This window comes from Mirounga leonina, unplaced genomic scaffold (assembly GCF_011800145.1).
Source record: "Mirounga leonina isolate KUSES-001 unplaced genomic scaffold, KU_Mleo_1.0 Mir_151, whole genome shotgun sequence".
Classification (NCBI taxonomy): Eukaryota; Metazoa; Chordata; class Mammalia; order Carnivora; family Phocidae; genus Mirounga; species Mirounga leonina.
The window spans coordinates 29,880,551-29,894,652 of record NW_023270377.1 but is presented as its reverse complement, the minus strand read 5'-3'; the positions used below and the strand labels follow the sequence as shown (position 1 = coordinate 29,894,652).

Sequence of the window (14,102 nt, the reverse complement as noted above, 5' to 3'; positions counted from 1 at the left end):
GTTAGGGGTGGGGGACGGGGCAGGGCAGATAGTAGTTGGAATTATGATTCGCTATTATTTGATGTGGCTGCTACTGACAGAGACCTAAAATAAAGGTACCTTAAACAAGATTAGTATTTTCCCCCCTAAAGACAAATAAGTGTGGAGGTGGCAGTCCCGAGGTGGTGTGGCAGCTCCGCAAGCATCAGCAAACGGGGCATCTTCCCTCTTTCCGCTTTGCCATCCCTACTAAGTGGCTACTCTCTTTAAGTTGTGTCATGGTCACCAGGTAGCTGCTGGGGTTCTGAGTTTGGAGAAATAGGAGAAGAAAGAACTTTCTGGCTCCCAGCTTTCCTGTAGCCCTTCTATGTAAATCTCATTGGCAGGAAAGGCTGGGAAAGGTAGTTGTTTTACATAGTCATGAGGGGTAAGGATGGAGAGAAAAGGTAGTAGGAAATCTGAGGAAAAAAACCCAAGTGCTAAGACAAAAAAGTAAAAAATACAGGCACTCTATAATAGAATAAAGGGAGGGTATATATTGGATTGATAATTCACTATGACATTGGGCACAGCCAATACACCAGATATCGTCATGAGGAAGTGTTGGTGTCGGAATTGAAATGCTGGAATACAACCCATTTCAGAGAGGACCTGTACTTTAAAACAAAGCCCTAAAAGGGAACTAACTGATATTCTGATCAATACTACAAAAGGATTTTCCATCCGAAATTAAAGTTTGCTTTTATACTTACTTTAGTAATGACTTCTGGATGGATTTTCAGATTTAGAAATACTTAAACTGTGGGTCATTGGACGAGTTAGCTAATCACTCTGAGCCTCAGTTTCCTCATTTTGCAAAATAAGAGTGAATTGTACTGACCTAAAATGAAATGAGAAGATTGAGGAAGTTGTTAAAAAATTCAAGGAGAGAAGTCTGCGAGTCACTAATGCATGTGGAGCCCAGTGTCAGGGAGCCTGGTGGGCAAGTCATAAGTGGTAATTCGTATCTAGTTTGCAGTCATCCTGGTGGTAACAGTGACAGTTTTCCTCATGCTTATGCTACTGCGCTGTTCCCGATGCCACGATGCGGGGCGCTTTAGTGGCGTGCTAGAACATGCTATTGTTACATATTTACTGACTCTCTTTGAAGGGCTCAAGATGTCTTCCGTCAGGCGATGAAATCTCCCAACGTGCTCCTCCATGTGCTTCCACCTCAAAACCGTGAACAGTATGAAAAATCAGTCATTGGACCACTTAACATTTTTGGTAACAATGATGGTGTTTTGAGAACAAAGCTGCCGCCTCCTGTCCACGGGATATCAGGAATAAAAAGCATAAATCTCACAGGAACAGGTAGTCCTGAAGAAGATGCATTGACCTCTCTGCAACAAAGCAAGAGCCCCCGGGTGCCAAGACTGGGTAGAAAGCCATCCTCTCCCTCACTCTCCCCTCTCATGGGGTTTGGCAGCAAGAAGAATGCAAAGAAAATTAAGATTGACCTAAAGAAAGGTAATTATTAAATTATGCTTAATAGCATTCTATTATTGTAACATGTAAAATTGGTTAAGAGAAACACATTAAGGCTAATTTCGTTAATTCTCCCTTCACTTAATTGTATCAAAGAATAGATTTAAGTAGGTAACTTAACTCTTTTGAAATTGTACTACTTTCTTATTCTTTTCTTCTGGAGAGTATAGATTATTTGAAACAAAAAAAAAATGATAAAGACATGTTGGGAAATGGAAAGAACTGTTGCAAACTTGAGAGAAACACAGTACTAAAGAAACACTGAAATTCATTTGAACCCTATTTTGAGCAAGATTAGTGATTTTTGTAGCACCCTTTAGGTCAAGTCCAAAAAGCACGTATATGTTTCTAGTTGTCTAAGCCAGTTTTAAACCGGCAAAACATTTAGTCCTCAAAAAGCAAACATGTGATAATTATAATTGATAATTATTATATATAATTATATAATTGAAATTTCGCTAATTCAACATTGCAAGCAATTTTTCAAAACATACTTAATTGCAAAAGCATGTATAACCTTGTCTTCATCTTTTCCAATTTTCTATACATTTCAAACCCAGATCAATGAGACTAGGACATGTGTGTACATGCATATTTATGCAATATTATACATACATAAGCCTTCGTGTACTTCTGTGCTTTTGTTTATTTGTAACCTCCTGATAATCCCTTCCCCCACTTCAACCTTCTGCACTCTGATGTGATCTTCAAGACTTGAATTTTTGTCTGAATTAATACAGAATTTAATGATCACAAGGTAGTTTTAAAATGCTTATGAACATATATAAAAAACAAGTAACATGCACCTTTAATTAGAGTATAGTGGTTATTCTGAAAGATCCTCTGGTCAGAGTTTTCTCCCCCTTAAGAATTCTGTACTGGGCGCCTGGGTGGCTCAGTTGGTTGAGCGACTGCCTTCGGCTCAGGTCATGATCCTGGAGTCCCTGGATCGAGTCCCGCATCGGGCTCCCTGCTCGGTGGGGGGTCTGCTTCTCCCTCTGACCCTCCCCCCTCTCATGTGCTCTCAGTCTCTCTCTCAAATAAATAAATAAAATCTTTAAAAAAAAAAAAAAAGAATTCTGTACTGACTAGGAGACACAAATTCACCTGTGTGCCTAAAAATTAGGCTGGTTTTTTTTCTTTTGAAATATTTATTTATTTATTTGAGAGAGTGAGTGAGCATGCTCATGTTCGTGCACAAGCAGGGGGAGGGGCAGAGGGAGAGAGAGAGAATCTATAAGCAGACTCCCCACTGAGCACAGAGCCTGATGTGGGGCTTGATCCCAGGACCCTGAGATCATGCCCTGAGCTCACTTAACCAACTGAGCCACCCATGCGCCCCTAGGCTTTTTATGTAAATGTATCAGTTACATTTTTTGTACAAATTATCCAGCTACCTATAAGACATGGGGTTGAGTGCTTTGAGGATAGATAAATCAGACACAGAAGGTAACCTTAAGAATGCATTAGAAAGGGGGCGGCCTGGGTGGCTCAGTTGTTTGGGTGTCTGACTCTTGATTTCAGCTCAGGTCATGGTCTCGGGGTTGTGGGGTGGGACCTTGCATCGGACTCCACTCTCAGCGGGGAGTTTGCTTGGAATTCTCTCTCTCTCCCTCTCCCGCTGCCCCCCCACCTCTCTCTCTCAAAATAAGTAAATCTTAAAAAAAAAAATCCATCAGAAAGCCTTGAATGCAAAAATAAAGAATATGCCATCACAGCTGTACTTTGGGAAGATTAATCTGACAGCAAAAAGGTGTACCAAAGAAGAGATCAAACAACAAAGGATCAGTAAAGGATACGTTGCATCTGTCTAAATATAATATGTATGCCTTGCCTGCTGACTAGATATAGGAAGAGAGAGAGAGGAGTTGCAGGTGGCTCGTTCAATGGAGATACAATTACTAAAAATTAGAATTTTTTGTAGATGAGTATATGTGAAAAGACCAGGATCTGAATTGGAGAAGGAGATTCATAGTGAAGTTTGAAATGCTGGTAAAAGTGTGTGCATGGTCCTAACAAGGAAGCTGACACCAGAGAGATTAGGGCCAAAGAGATTTAGGTGTCATCCATAGGAAGATGGCAGTTGGAGCCAGGAGCTGGCCAAGGCAGAGAATCTAGAGAACAAATTGTTCTAGGGCAGATCCTTGGGGAATATCTTTGTTCATGTGGGAGAACAGTGAGTAGGAGAAGAGTGGTAGACATGATGTGATCAGAGAGGTAAGAAAATAATCAGAAAATAAAGACATGAGAACCAAAGAAGGGGCCATTAATTTCACGAGAACAATTGGTGAGAAGTGTCAAAGCTAGTGAGAGGGACAGATCAGAAGAGGAAAAATTAGTGGATGTGGTCATGGGCAGGTCATTGGTGGTGGAAGACTGAAGAAGTAAGATTGAAGTAAGGATTCTTTAGGGTAGAGATCTTTGAGCATACCTTCAGATAAAGGGAAAACCACACACCGGGAGAGAGAGAGAGATACTGAGATGCAGGAGAGTGGGACAGCAAGAGTGAGGGAGGGAGCAAGGGAATGTAGCACAGGAGGAAATTGAGGCCCAGGTCGGGGGAGCTGCAGGGTGGCTAGCTGAGTGAGTGCCTGACAAAACTCATGTCAGATGGCCTTTGGCTGCTCATGGTTTACCGAGAAATCAATCTCCTGGGTTTATGGATAACATGTGGCATTTCTTCTGGGGCCTCAATAAACGAAAGTATTACACATCTGCATTGGGCCCTAAATTCACTTTGAAACCATCATGGCCTGTCAGGAACTATAATCTGTATTTGCAACCAGAACAACTGAAGTGAATATAAAATATTTGCTGGAATGTAAATATTTTACTTATTCTACATTAGTCTAAATTAGGCAGACTTGACTGTAAGGTTTCTATTTAAGGTGATCATGTATTTTCCTGGTCTTACACACTAGGCCCTGAAGGACTGGGTTTCACTGTGGTTACCAGAGACTCTTCCATACATGGGCCTGGTCCCATTTTTGTAAAAAACATTTTACCAAAGGGAGCAGCAATAAAAGATGGCCGCCTACAATCAGGGGACAGAATTTTGGAGGTAAGAATTGGAATTAATATCTTCAATAAAATATCCTTGGTATTTAAATAAATATGTTAATATTTATATTTTGAATATAATATATTGAAGATTATCGCTTGTAGACAAGATAAGGACTTTAATTATATAAAAAAAACGTTAATGGGAAGCCTGACTTCTAAGTTCCCCATAAGGCCAGCAATATAAGGGCAAGTAACACTGCAAACTTTTCCCTGTCTTCTCTGTCTTACTTCCACCTCTTAGGGTCCCTGTGGAATTTGGATCACATCTAGGAATTCATCATAAATGCAGTTAGGGCTAAGAATTTCAGAGTTATAGCCAAACTCTGGTAACAGTTTCTTTAAACTTCTCATAGGGCTGGGCCTGTCTGTCTCAGGTTGATCTATGCCTATAAAGAAGTATTTGGAACTACCCAAAGCGAGAGGCTTTTCCCCCCATGTATTTTTGTTTGGTAGCATTGTCTTCTTGGCTAAATGTATATTATCAACTTACTTTTCAAGAAATCTTCCTCACTGAAACTGGCTGGTACTATTTAACTTTCTCATGGCATGGAAGCAACACTATACATTTTTATATAATTCTAGATTATGGAAGAGGACGTGTCAAATGACTAATACAGCTCCAAATTATCATTTCTAATCTATGATAACCAGGAGACTATAACTTTCTAAACATGAAGAACACCGTTTAATTATAACAAAAGACTTTGGCTGCCAAAGGAATTTGCCACGTGATTATGGTCCATTTTCTGTTTTTTTGTGTTAGGCAGAAAATGTTGCCAGTTCAGCATCTGAAATCCACTTCTTTTTAAGGAGTTATTTTCTGCTGTCAGTGTGATGTCCCCCTCATAAGAATGTGGCATCTTAGGAGAAACTGCTGATACTTATTACTGGCGATCTGAAACGATCTAGCACCACAATAATGATGCCCAGTGTAGTGCTGGTCCTTTGAACATAGTTGGTTTCAACTATGTTGTGTTCAGTTTTCATCTTCTCAGAGCTTTATTTGTTGTAGGAGCCCACTTGCTACTTACTTTGAGCAACCAATTAGCATAGAAAGAAGATGGAGAGAGGGCACCTGGGTGGCTCAGTCGGTTAAGTGACTGCCTTCGGCTCAGGTCATGATCCTGGAGTCCCGGGATCGAGTCCCGCATCGGGCTCCCTGCTCGGCGGGGAGTCTGCTTCTCCCTCTGACCCTCCCCCCTCCCATGTGCTCTCTCTCATTCTCTCTCTCTCAAATAAATAAATAAAATCTTAAAAAAAAAAAATTTCTTAATCTTGATGTCATCATGTTTAGACAGTGAACATTTCAGTATAATTAATTTACTTTAAAAAATTGAATTGTAGGGACGCCTGGGTGGCTCAGTTGGTTAAGCGACTGCCTTCGGCTCAGGTCATGATCCTGGAGTCCTGGGATCGAGTCCCACATCGGGCTCCCTGCTCGGCGGGGAGCCTGCTTCTCCCTCTGACCCTCCCCCCTCTTATGTGCTCTCTGTCTCTCTCATTCTCTCTGTCTCAAATAAATAAATAAAATCTTAAAAAAAAAAAAGAAGATGGAGAGTGTTGTAATCTGTTCGTATGATGGCATCTGTTAGGTAAATGGCAGAGATGTCACTGGGCGAACTCAGGAAGAGCTTGTGGCCATGCTGAGGAGCACCAAGCAAGGAGAGACCGCGTCGCTGGTCGTCGCCCGTCAAGAAGGAACCTTTCTTCCCCGAGAGCTGGTAATGTTCAGGTCACAGTCTCACTGAATCGTCAATGCAGAGTTTTTAATACACTCAGTGAATTCATAGTAGCTGAGAGATGAGTTCTAAGGCACAGGTTTCGTTTGTAACAAGAACTGAATCACACTAGGAGGTTTTTTGGGGTCCCATTTGGGGGTGTCATGGCTTTGCGGTCTTAATGCGGTGAGTTGGACATACGCCACCAGTGCTTCCGGGATACAGATTCAAGCACCCTTTTAAGGAAGCCATTTAACAATATTCAACTAAACAAAATGTACTTTGAGTGTTATGCTATATGTTAGCTTTATGCAAACACAGTCAGCAAAAATGGTCGTTCACCACCTTAATGCAGTTTGCAGTCTAAAAGGAAATAAAATATAACCAAGTTATATTTTGGTGATGAAGGTGATGCAAAAGAACTGCAGGGTGCTATAGGAACATGTCACAAGGGCATTTAACCTAGTCATGAGGGCCGGGAACGGTACCCTGAGGAAGAGAGTTTCGAAAGTCTTGTGAAAATGTATGTTCTTTGACCTGCTAACTGTACTTCTAGTAATCTGTCCTAAACTGATCATCAAAGATGTGGAAAAAATTCATGTACATTGACTTTTTTTTTCTCGAGTCCTATTTATTTTAGTGATCTATTGGGCGCTGTACAACTGTAAGGTATTAGTTAGATAAATAACTAGATAGCTCTCCAATGAAATGTAATAGTTACTTAAAATGGTCTTGGGGATGAACTGATAATAACGTGAGAAAAAGGTTCATAGAGCATTAAGAAAAAAAGTAGTGCATAAAATGATATAGGCAGCATGATCAGATTACATTAAAATATCTTAAAAACAAACAAAGAACCAGCAGGAGATGCACCCAGAAGGTTGGGATTATGAGACATTTTAATTTTCTCATTTTTAAAATAATGAACACCTATTGTTTTATTACTGACATGTATTTAAGAAGGCTATAGAAAAATTCAAAGGACTTTTATGGCTAATAACAAAAAGGATTTTTAATTACCCCCTTTTAAAAATTTTATTTCTTTTGCATCTACATAAGAAATGACAAAGGTTCATATAGGTAATGAGGTAGGTACATCCAGAGTTCGATCATCAGAACCAGTGAGGGTTAGTTGAGAAAACTGACTGCAGTCAGCTTGAAAAAGAGAAAGTTTAGGACACATTTTTATTGCTATCAAGTAATAAGGAGTTTTTGTATGGATCAAAAAAGTAGACTTAATATATTTCTTCAGGTAGTTTCTATCCATTAGTGTACTTATGTATTAATCTGACTAACAATTTACTAAGTACAGGCTGTGCACTAAGTTGGAGGTTCTGGGGATACAAAAATAATTAAGACTCATTTCCTGCCCTCCTTGAGCTGGTACCAGAACAAATATTTGGAAGTGATAATATTACAAGTTACAATAGTTTCTAACTGTTGGAGCTGTCCAAGAAGAAAACGGGCAACTTAAAATGTTGGAACAGAGCCAACCTCACCATCTGTCCGAGATGCTCTAGAAAAAATTCTCCCATTGATAAGGTGATAAGACTAGATAAATTCTAAGATAACTACTGTAAGCCTAATATTCTGTTATCTATGCTTATATTCATGTTTGAATATACAACCTTCCTGAAACACCTCTCTTATTTATTAATGCTCCAATCCTGACCAAAGGACCCCCTTCCCACCACGTTTCTGGTCCTTCCTTCTCCTTCCCATCATCTTGTCCATTTTTCCCCTTGCCCTATTGAATGCTCTGGGAAGATCTGCAGTAAAACAGGGAAGGGAAGAAGATTAGGTGGTATGAGCTGTAAAGACTATACTCCTCACCTGCTTTCCTCCACTTGACTCCTCCATTGCCAGCCATTTTGGAAGGCAGAATCTTGAATTTCCTTCTCATTTCCTCACTTAAGCTCCTTACTCTTCCTAAAAAGAAATGCTGCAGAAACTTAGAGTCCAGATTTTTTTTCCTAGAATGCAGATGGATTTTTCTTTCAATCTTTTATTTATCCAAACACCTTGGTCCTTCTCTACAGGGGTCACAGTGAGAAGAAATAATTAGAAAGAGGCAGCATGTACATATGACAGGAAGCCCTTCACTTCTTGTCCAACTTTTCGGTTGCTAAGGATAAAACTCTTAGAAAACTTTGGAGGAACTATGTGCTTGTGTCAGGGATAGGAGAACAAGGAAAGAAGTTTTTGTGTCTTTAATTTTATTTTATTATGTTAAGCACCATACATCATTAGTTTTTGGTGTAGTGTTCCATGATTCATTGTTTGCTTATAACACCCAGTGCTCCATGCAGTACGTGCCCTCTTTAATACCCATCACCAAGCTAACCCATCCCCCAACCCCTCTCCCCTCTAGAACCCTCAGTTTGTTTCTCAGAGTCCATAGTCTCTCATGGTTCGTCTCCCATCTCCCATTTCCCCGCCTTCATTTTTCCCTTCCTGCTATCTTCTTTTTTTTTTTTTTTTTTTTAACATATAATGTATTATTTGTTTCAGAAGTACAGGTCTGTGATTCAACAGTCTTACACAATTCACAGTGCTCACCATAGCACATATCCTCCCCAATGTCTATCACCCAGCCACCCCATCCCTCCCACCCCCCACCACTCCAGCAACCCTCAGTTTGTTTCCTGAGATTAAGAATAAGGAAAGAAGTTTTGACTGTGTATTCTGTTGAACTATGGTCCTGGAATGAGTGAAACCCTGCCTAGAAACAGAAACATTCCATGGGTGCCTGGGTGGCTCAATCAGTTAAGCGTCTCCCTTCAGCTCAGGTCATGATCCCAGGATCCTGGGATTGAGCTGCTATGGGGGGCTCCCTGCTCAGCAGGAAGTCTGTTTCTCCCTCTCCCTGTGCCCGCCGCCCCCCCTCCCCCCCGGCTTGTGTGAGTGCTCTTCTCTCTCTCTCAAATAAATAAAATCTTAAAAAAAAAAAAAAAAAAAAAAGGAAGAGAAAGGAACATTCTAGCCAATAAAAGAACCTAATAACAGAGCTCCAGCTGAGAACTCATATACCCTCATGAGGCCTCAGTTTCCCATCTAATAGTTCTTTTTACCCCTTTCCCTGTGTCTTCTAGAATTCGTGTGTGTGTGTGTGTGTGTGTGTGTGTCTTCTAGAATTCTTAACTTCACTGCTATTCCTTTGTTCTAGAAGCTCCCCCCCCCCCCGCCCCCGGGTAAGGGGGAGAGGGATGTGACTTTACCCTGGTTGAAATTCTGAATGCATTCTCAATCACAGACAGTTGCAGCTGGAAGTTAATGAATGTAAAAATAGAATTTTCAAAGTAAAGGGGGCTGAAAGAATCAGTATGTCCAAATCTAATTTGCAGATGAGAAAAGAGGTTCAGTGTGGTGAAGTAACCTGTTGATGGTCCTGCATTGCTCAGGAACTGGAGGCATCGGTTTCTTAACGCTTTGCGCATTATCTCTGGAGTTCAACTCTGGAAGTTCCGCATCACACAATGTTTCTGTGTGATCTAGAGCAGCTCACAAAATCATTCTAAGGCTCATTTGACTCATCTTTATCATAAGATTGTTGCGAAGAGGGGTGCCTGGGTGGCTCAGTCGTTAAAAGTCTGCCTTCGGCTCAGGTCATGATCCCGGAGTCCTGGGATCGAGCCCCGCATCGGGCTCCCTGCTCAGCGGAAAGCCTGCTTCTCCCTCTCCCACTCCCCCTGCTTGTGTTCCCTCTCTCACTGTCTCTCTCTGTCAAATAAATAAATAAAATCTTAAAAAAAAAAAAAAGATTGTTGCGAAGATTAAAAGAGATCATATATGCAAAGCTCTTGGCATAGTTCCTGGCCAATTGTAAATTCTCAATATATGTCACCTATAATTATTCTAGTACCTTGCCACCTCTGTAGTATTAAATACAATAAAAGCACAGTACTAAACTTCAGATACTTTGTAGGGAAAATAGATCTATTCAGGCTTGCCTGGGACTGACTAACCATTATTTTGACCATTGATTTTTTAATTATTATTTTAAAATACATACTGGTGTCCAAAATACTGAATTACAAAATAGAGAAAAAATTTTTTTTGGTTTGAAACTAAATCCATAAGTCAGGCAGCTTGTGTGTATTAGTTCACTCTCATTTAGTAGAATTTAGTGAAATTTGATTTCTATCCCAAAAAGTGACATCATAGGCCAAGCCCCCCAGGGAGCATATTAAATTAATTGTGCAACTGTGAGATTATGAGTGCCAATAAATTATTTGTTCTCATTGTTTTTAGTTTTATACCAAATTTGGAAGTCATGTGGTTAGTATCCCTTCTCCTAGAATTCTCTGGCAAACAGTCTAGACTCTTTAAAAAACATTTGACTTCTAATTATCTAAATATGTGGAATATTCTTTGTAACCACAGCAAAGCAAGGCCTTTGAGGATTACAAGCACCGAAGTAATGTGGACCCAGAATCCTTGTTTTGAGGAAATATGGACTAGTCTTCTTTGTCCAGCCCAAATGCCTTCCTTGAGTGCTAAGTGGCAAGAACCATACAGGAAGTTTAAAGAGAGGTCACGTTTGGCACGCACAGCACTGTTTCTCTGTGAATCACTTCATAGGGTGACATGCACAGGACTATTTGAAAGAACAGAAAGAAGAACAGTGTGCTATGTGACGCACTCTGTATTTTTCTTTCAAAAAAAATGAAGGTGTCACCACTTTGGTCTCTCCTCCCTTATCGTGACTGAGGCACACACTTAACTTCCATTGAAAATCTGGCAGGATGAAGGAAGGACAGCACTTCCTGCTTTTGTCTTGTTCTATCTCCTTTGAAGAAAACAAACCGTGTTTATTGTTTTCCTGTTCTGAGAAACTGTCCTCTCCCTTCTCTCAAGCCTTGCTGTTTCAGGAGCTGGATCCCCTCTGAATGGCACTGCTCTGCCTGGTTTCCGACAGTTAAATCTTCCTTACTTCCTCCTTATCTTCTCTCCTTGTAAAGTCTTAACACTTAGAGCCCAGGGAGCATGTGGTCAGCAGTGATACAGGAAGTCCCAATATAGGATGGTCTTTCTCGGATGTGACCCTCTGTCATTGCAGAGGCCTGAGCACCCATTTCCTGGTTATTTCTCCTGACCTGCCATGGGAGGGCTGGGCTGACTTCTTTCCATGTCCTTCCTCCCGAGCAACTGGTTAGTATCACAAATGCAGCGGTGCATTTAGCCAACCTTCGTTCCATCGGCGGCAGGCCAGGATGAACATCAAATGAGAGGAATTCATGTACTAGCATCACAACTGTTTAAGCTCTTTCTAGTATCTTTACCAAAGGAGCCGTGTTTCAAAGGCAATCTTTCCAGAATCCCAAGCTGGAAGACGCTTTGATGTCTTCACCCCCTGACTGGGTGAGAGTTTATTAAAGAGGTGTTCACATAAGGAACGTTTTTGCAAAAGGGACTTTGAGGCTAGTGTTGGTAATAGAATCCCAAGGTGGAAGTGCTGTGTCTGCGTCTGCACTTGAAATGAACGCTGTGCTCCGTAATCAGCGCTTTGTTTGGCGCGTGTTCTGTGAGAGACACGCTCTACGACTTCTCTCCCATCCCTGGCACCCCAAATTCTTGTGTTCTTATGCAAAGTGTCAGTTTAGGAAAGATCATGAAAACTAAAGGTTTCCTATTGATGTGCTGCCTTTAGTTTTTTGAGAGTTTCAGAGCGAGAGCAAGCGAGAGAGACTGTGTTGTTTGTCATGTAGGTGCATATACGTGCGCACATGTGTGTCTTCTTTCATTTACTGGGAGAAACAAACATGGTGCCATTCCTTTGTTAACCTCTTTAATGTTTCATGTTCTGACCTGCTGCCTTATCTTTAAATTATCCTGCAAATCACAGCAACCCCTGGTGGGTAAAGCGAGCTGAGAACATTTCAAATGTATTTATAATTTCTACCTGCCAAGTTTGCCTGTATTAAATGCCGGCCTCTGCAAGTGGGATTAACTATATTTCACGCAAGCAAGTTGCCGCTGCCTGGCATGACTGAGATCCAAAAGCTAGCCAGCCATGTTTGTCATGCCAATGTGACTTTCATTTAAGAATATTGCTTTCACTGAGGAAAAAAGAAATGCTCCCCACACACATGTGTGTGGACGCTCCCCGAATAGCTACTGAGCTTAGTGTGGTCCAGGACCACCATATTTACCAATCCCTGTGACTGCCTTTGCAAAGGACATGTGGCTCCTGTTCCTTTACTGTTTATCTTCTTAGGAAGTGAAAAATTCATACCTTCAAATGTCAAATTATTTAATATCATAAATCATGCAAGAATTTTCATTTGAAATCTTAGATGAACCTCATTTAACTGATATATTATTTTATTCCCTTTGGCTATTAGATTCAAATGATTCCATGCTTAATTAACCAAGGTACTTAAGGAAGAATGAATATTATAGCAGCTATTTGTGGATAAGTAGCAGAAATTGAAGGATGATTTCAGAATGATTTGTCTACCTAAACCAAAGTGCAGGAGTTACGTTTTGGAATTTAAATAATTATTCAGAAATCAAAACGCAGCTATATTTTATGAATTCTCCAAATAACACAGTTCTTGTGACTTAAGATGGAATCCTTGCTAAAATATAGTCTCCATTTCTCCTTCTCTCTACCATATTTTTCCCCATTTAGTGCAATTCCGTTCAAGCAGTATTCATCTAATCCTAGTCAAGGTTCTGCAACATGAACTTCAGAGATGAGTAAGATGTGTTCATGTCCTCAAGGAGCTTCTAGCCTATAAAGAAGAGTATGAGTTGGTCAAATTATTCAATGAAGTGTTATGGGGATTCAAAGTTGGGGGACCAAGAAAACCTTTAAGATCATGATAGTGTTTGAGAAAGGTCTTGATCTTGATTGAGTAGGATTTCAAAATGCAGAGATACAGGGGGAAAGGAAACAGCATCTTCAAGTACTCTGAGATTAGAAAACATAAAACACATCAAGAAGATAGTAGGCAGCCCAACTCGATGGCTTACTGAGCAAGGGCTAACATGAGAAATAGTGTTGTTTGGAATAAATTGGAAGAGGTGAAAAGACGTTCAGATACCTGCTAAGAGCTTATTGTATTTGGCTATAATGTAATCATTAGGAGCCTGGGATCTGGGATCAGTCAGACCTGGGTTGAATCCTGGCTTTACTACCTATTGGCTGAATGGTCTTGATTAAGTTACTTTCCTGAGCTACCACCCCCACCCACAGCCCTGTTCCTCACCTCTAACTCAGGGATCAGAGTATTATCTACCTAAGAGACTGTCAGCATTAGAGATGTGTATAAAGTACTTAGAATAGGGCACATAGAATGTGAATCCTTGTTTTGCAATCTTACTCAACCTCTCTGTGTCTCAGTTTCCTCATTTGTCAAATGAGGATAATAACAGCACCTATCTTGTAGGGTTGTGAGAATTAGCTGAGCACAGATGCTGCTACACAGTGAGTGTCAAATAATATTATCTTCTGTTGTTATTTCCTGTACCTGGTGCACACTGTATGTTCAGTAAGTATTTGTTGACTGAATAAATGAAAGCTACACATTATTAAAGCAGATGATATAGAAGGCTGGAAAGGGTATTGCTAAAGGCGCTGTGGCTCCTACTTTATGTCTAATCTGTATCTAATGCATTATCCTTCCTGATACAATTACTTTAAACCAAATAAAAATAATATGCATAGATTTCCTCAAATTTCAGAGCATTAGCAATTTCTCTCGTTATCACTACACAAGACAGTGAGGATAGGGATAGTACTGAGAGAATGTAAATCAGGGGCACCTGGGTGTGTCGGTGGGTTAAGCATCCAGCTCTTGATTTCCACTC

The 14,102-nt window shown here is 40.5% G+C and overlaps 1 protein-coding gene across 2 annotated transcripts in view; it reads left to right on the top strand.

The window, feature by feature from the left end:
- Positions 1–14,102, top strand: part of PARD3B (par-3 family cell polarity regulator beta) — a 995,632-nt gene that overhangs the window by 548,745 nt on the left and 432,785 nt on the right. For both annotated transcript variants that reach the window (XM_035007317.1, XM_035007318.1), the window contains exons 8-10: positions 1,130–1,488; positions 4,428–4,567; positions 6,162–6,290. In XM_035007317.1, the coding sequence (XP_034863208.1) occupies positions 1,130–1,488; positions 4,428–4,567; positions 6,162–6,290 (628 nt within the window). The remainder of the gene's footprint in view (positions 1–1,129; positions 1,489–4,427; positions 4,568–6,161; positions 6,291–14,102) is intronic.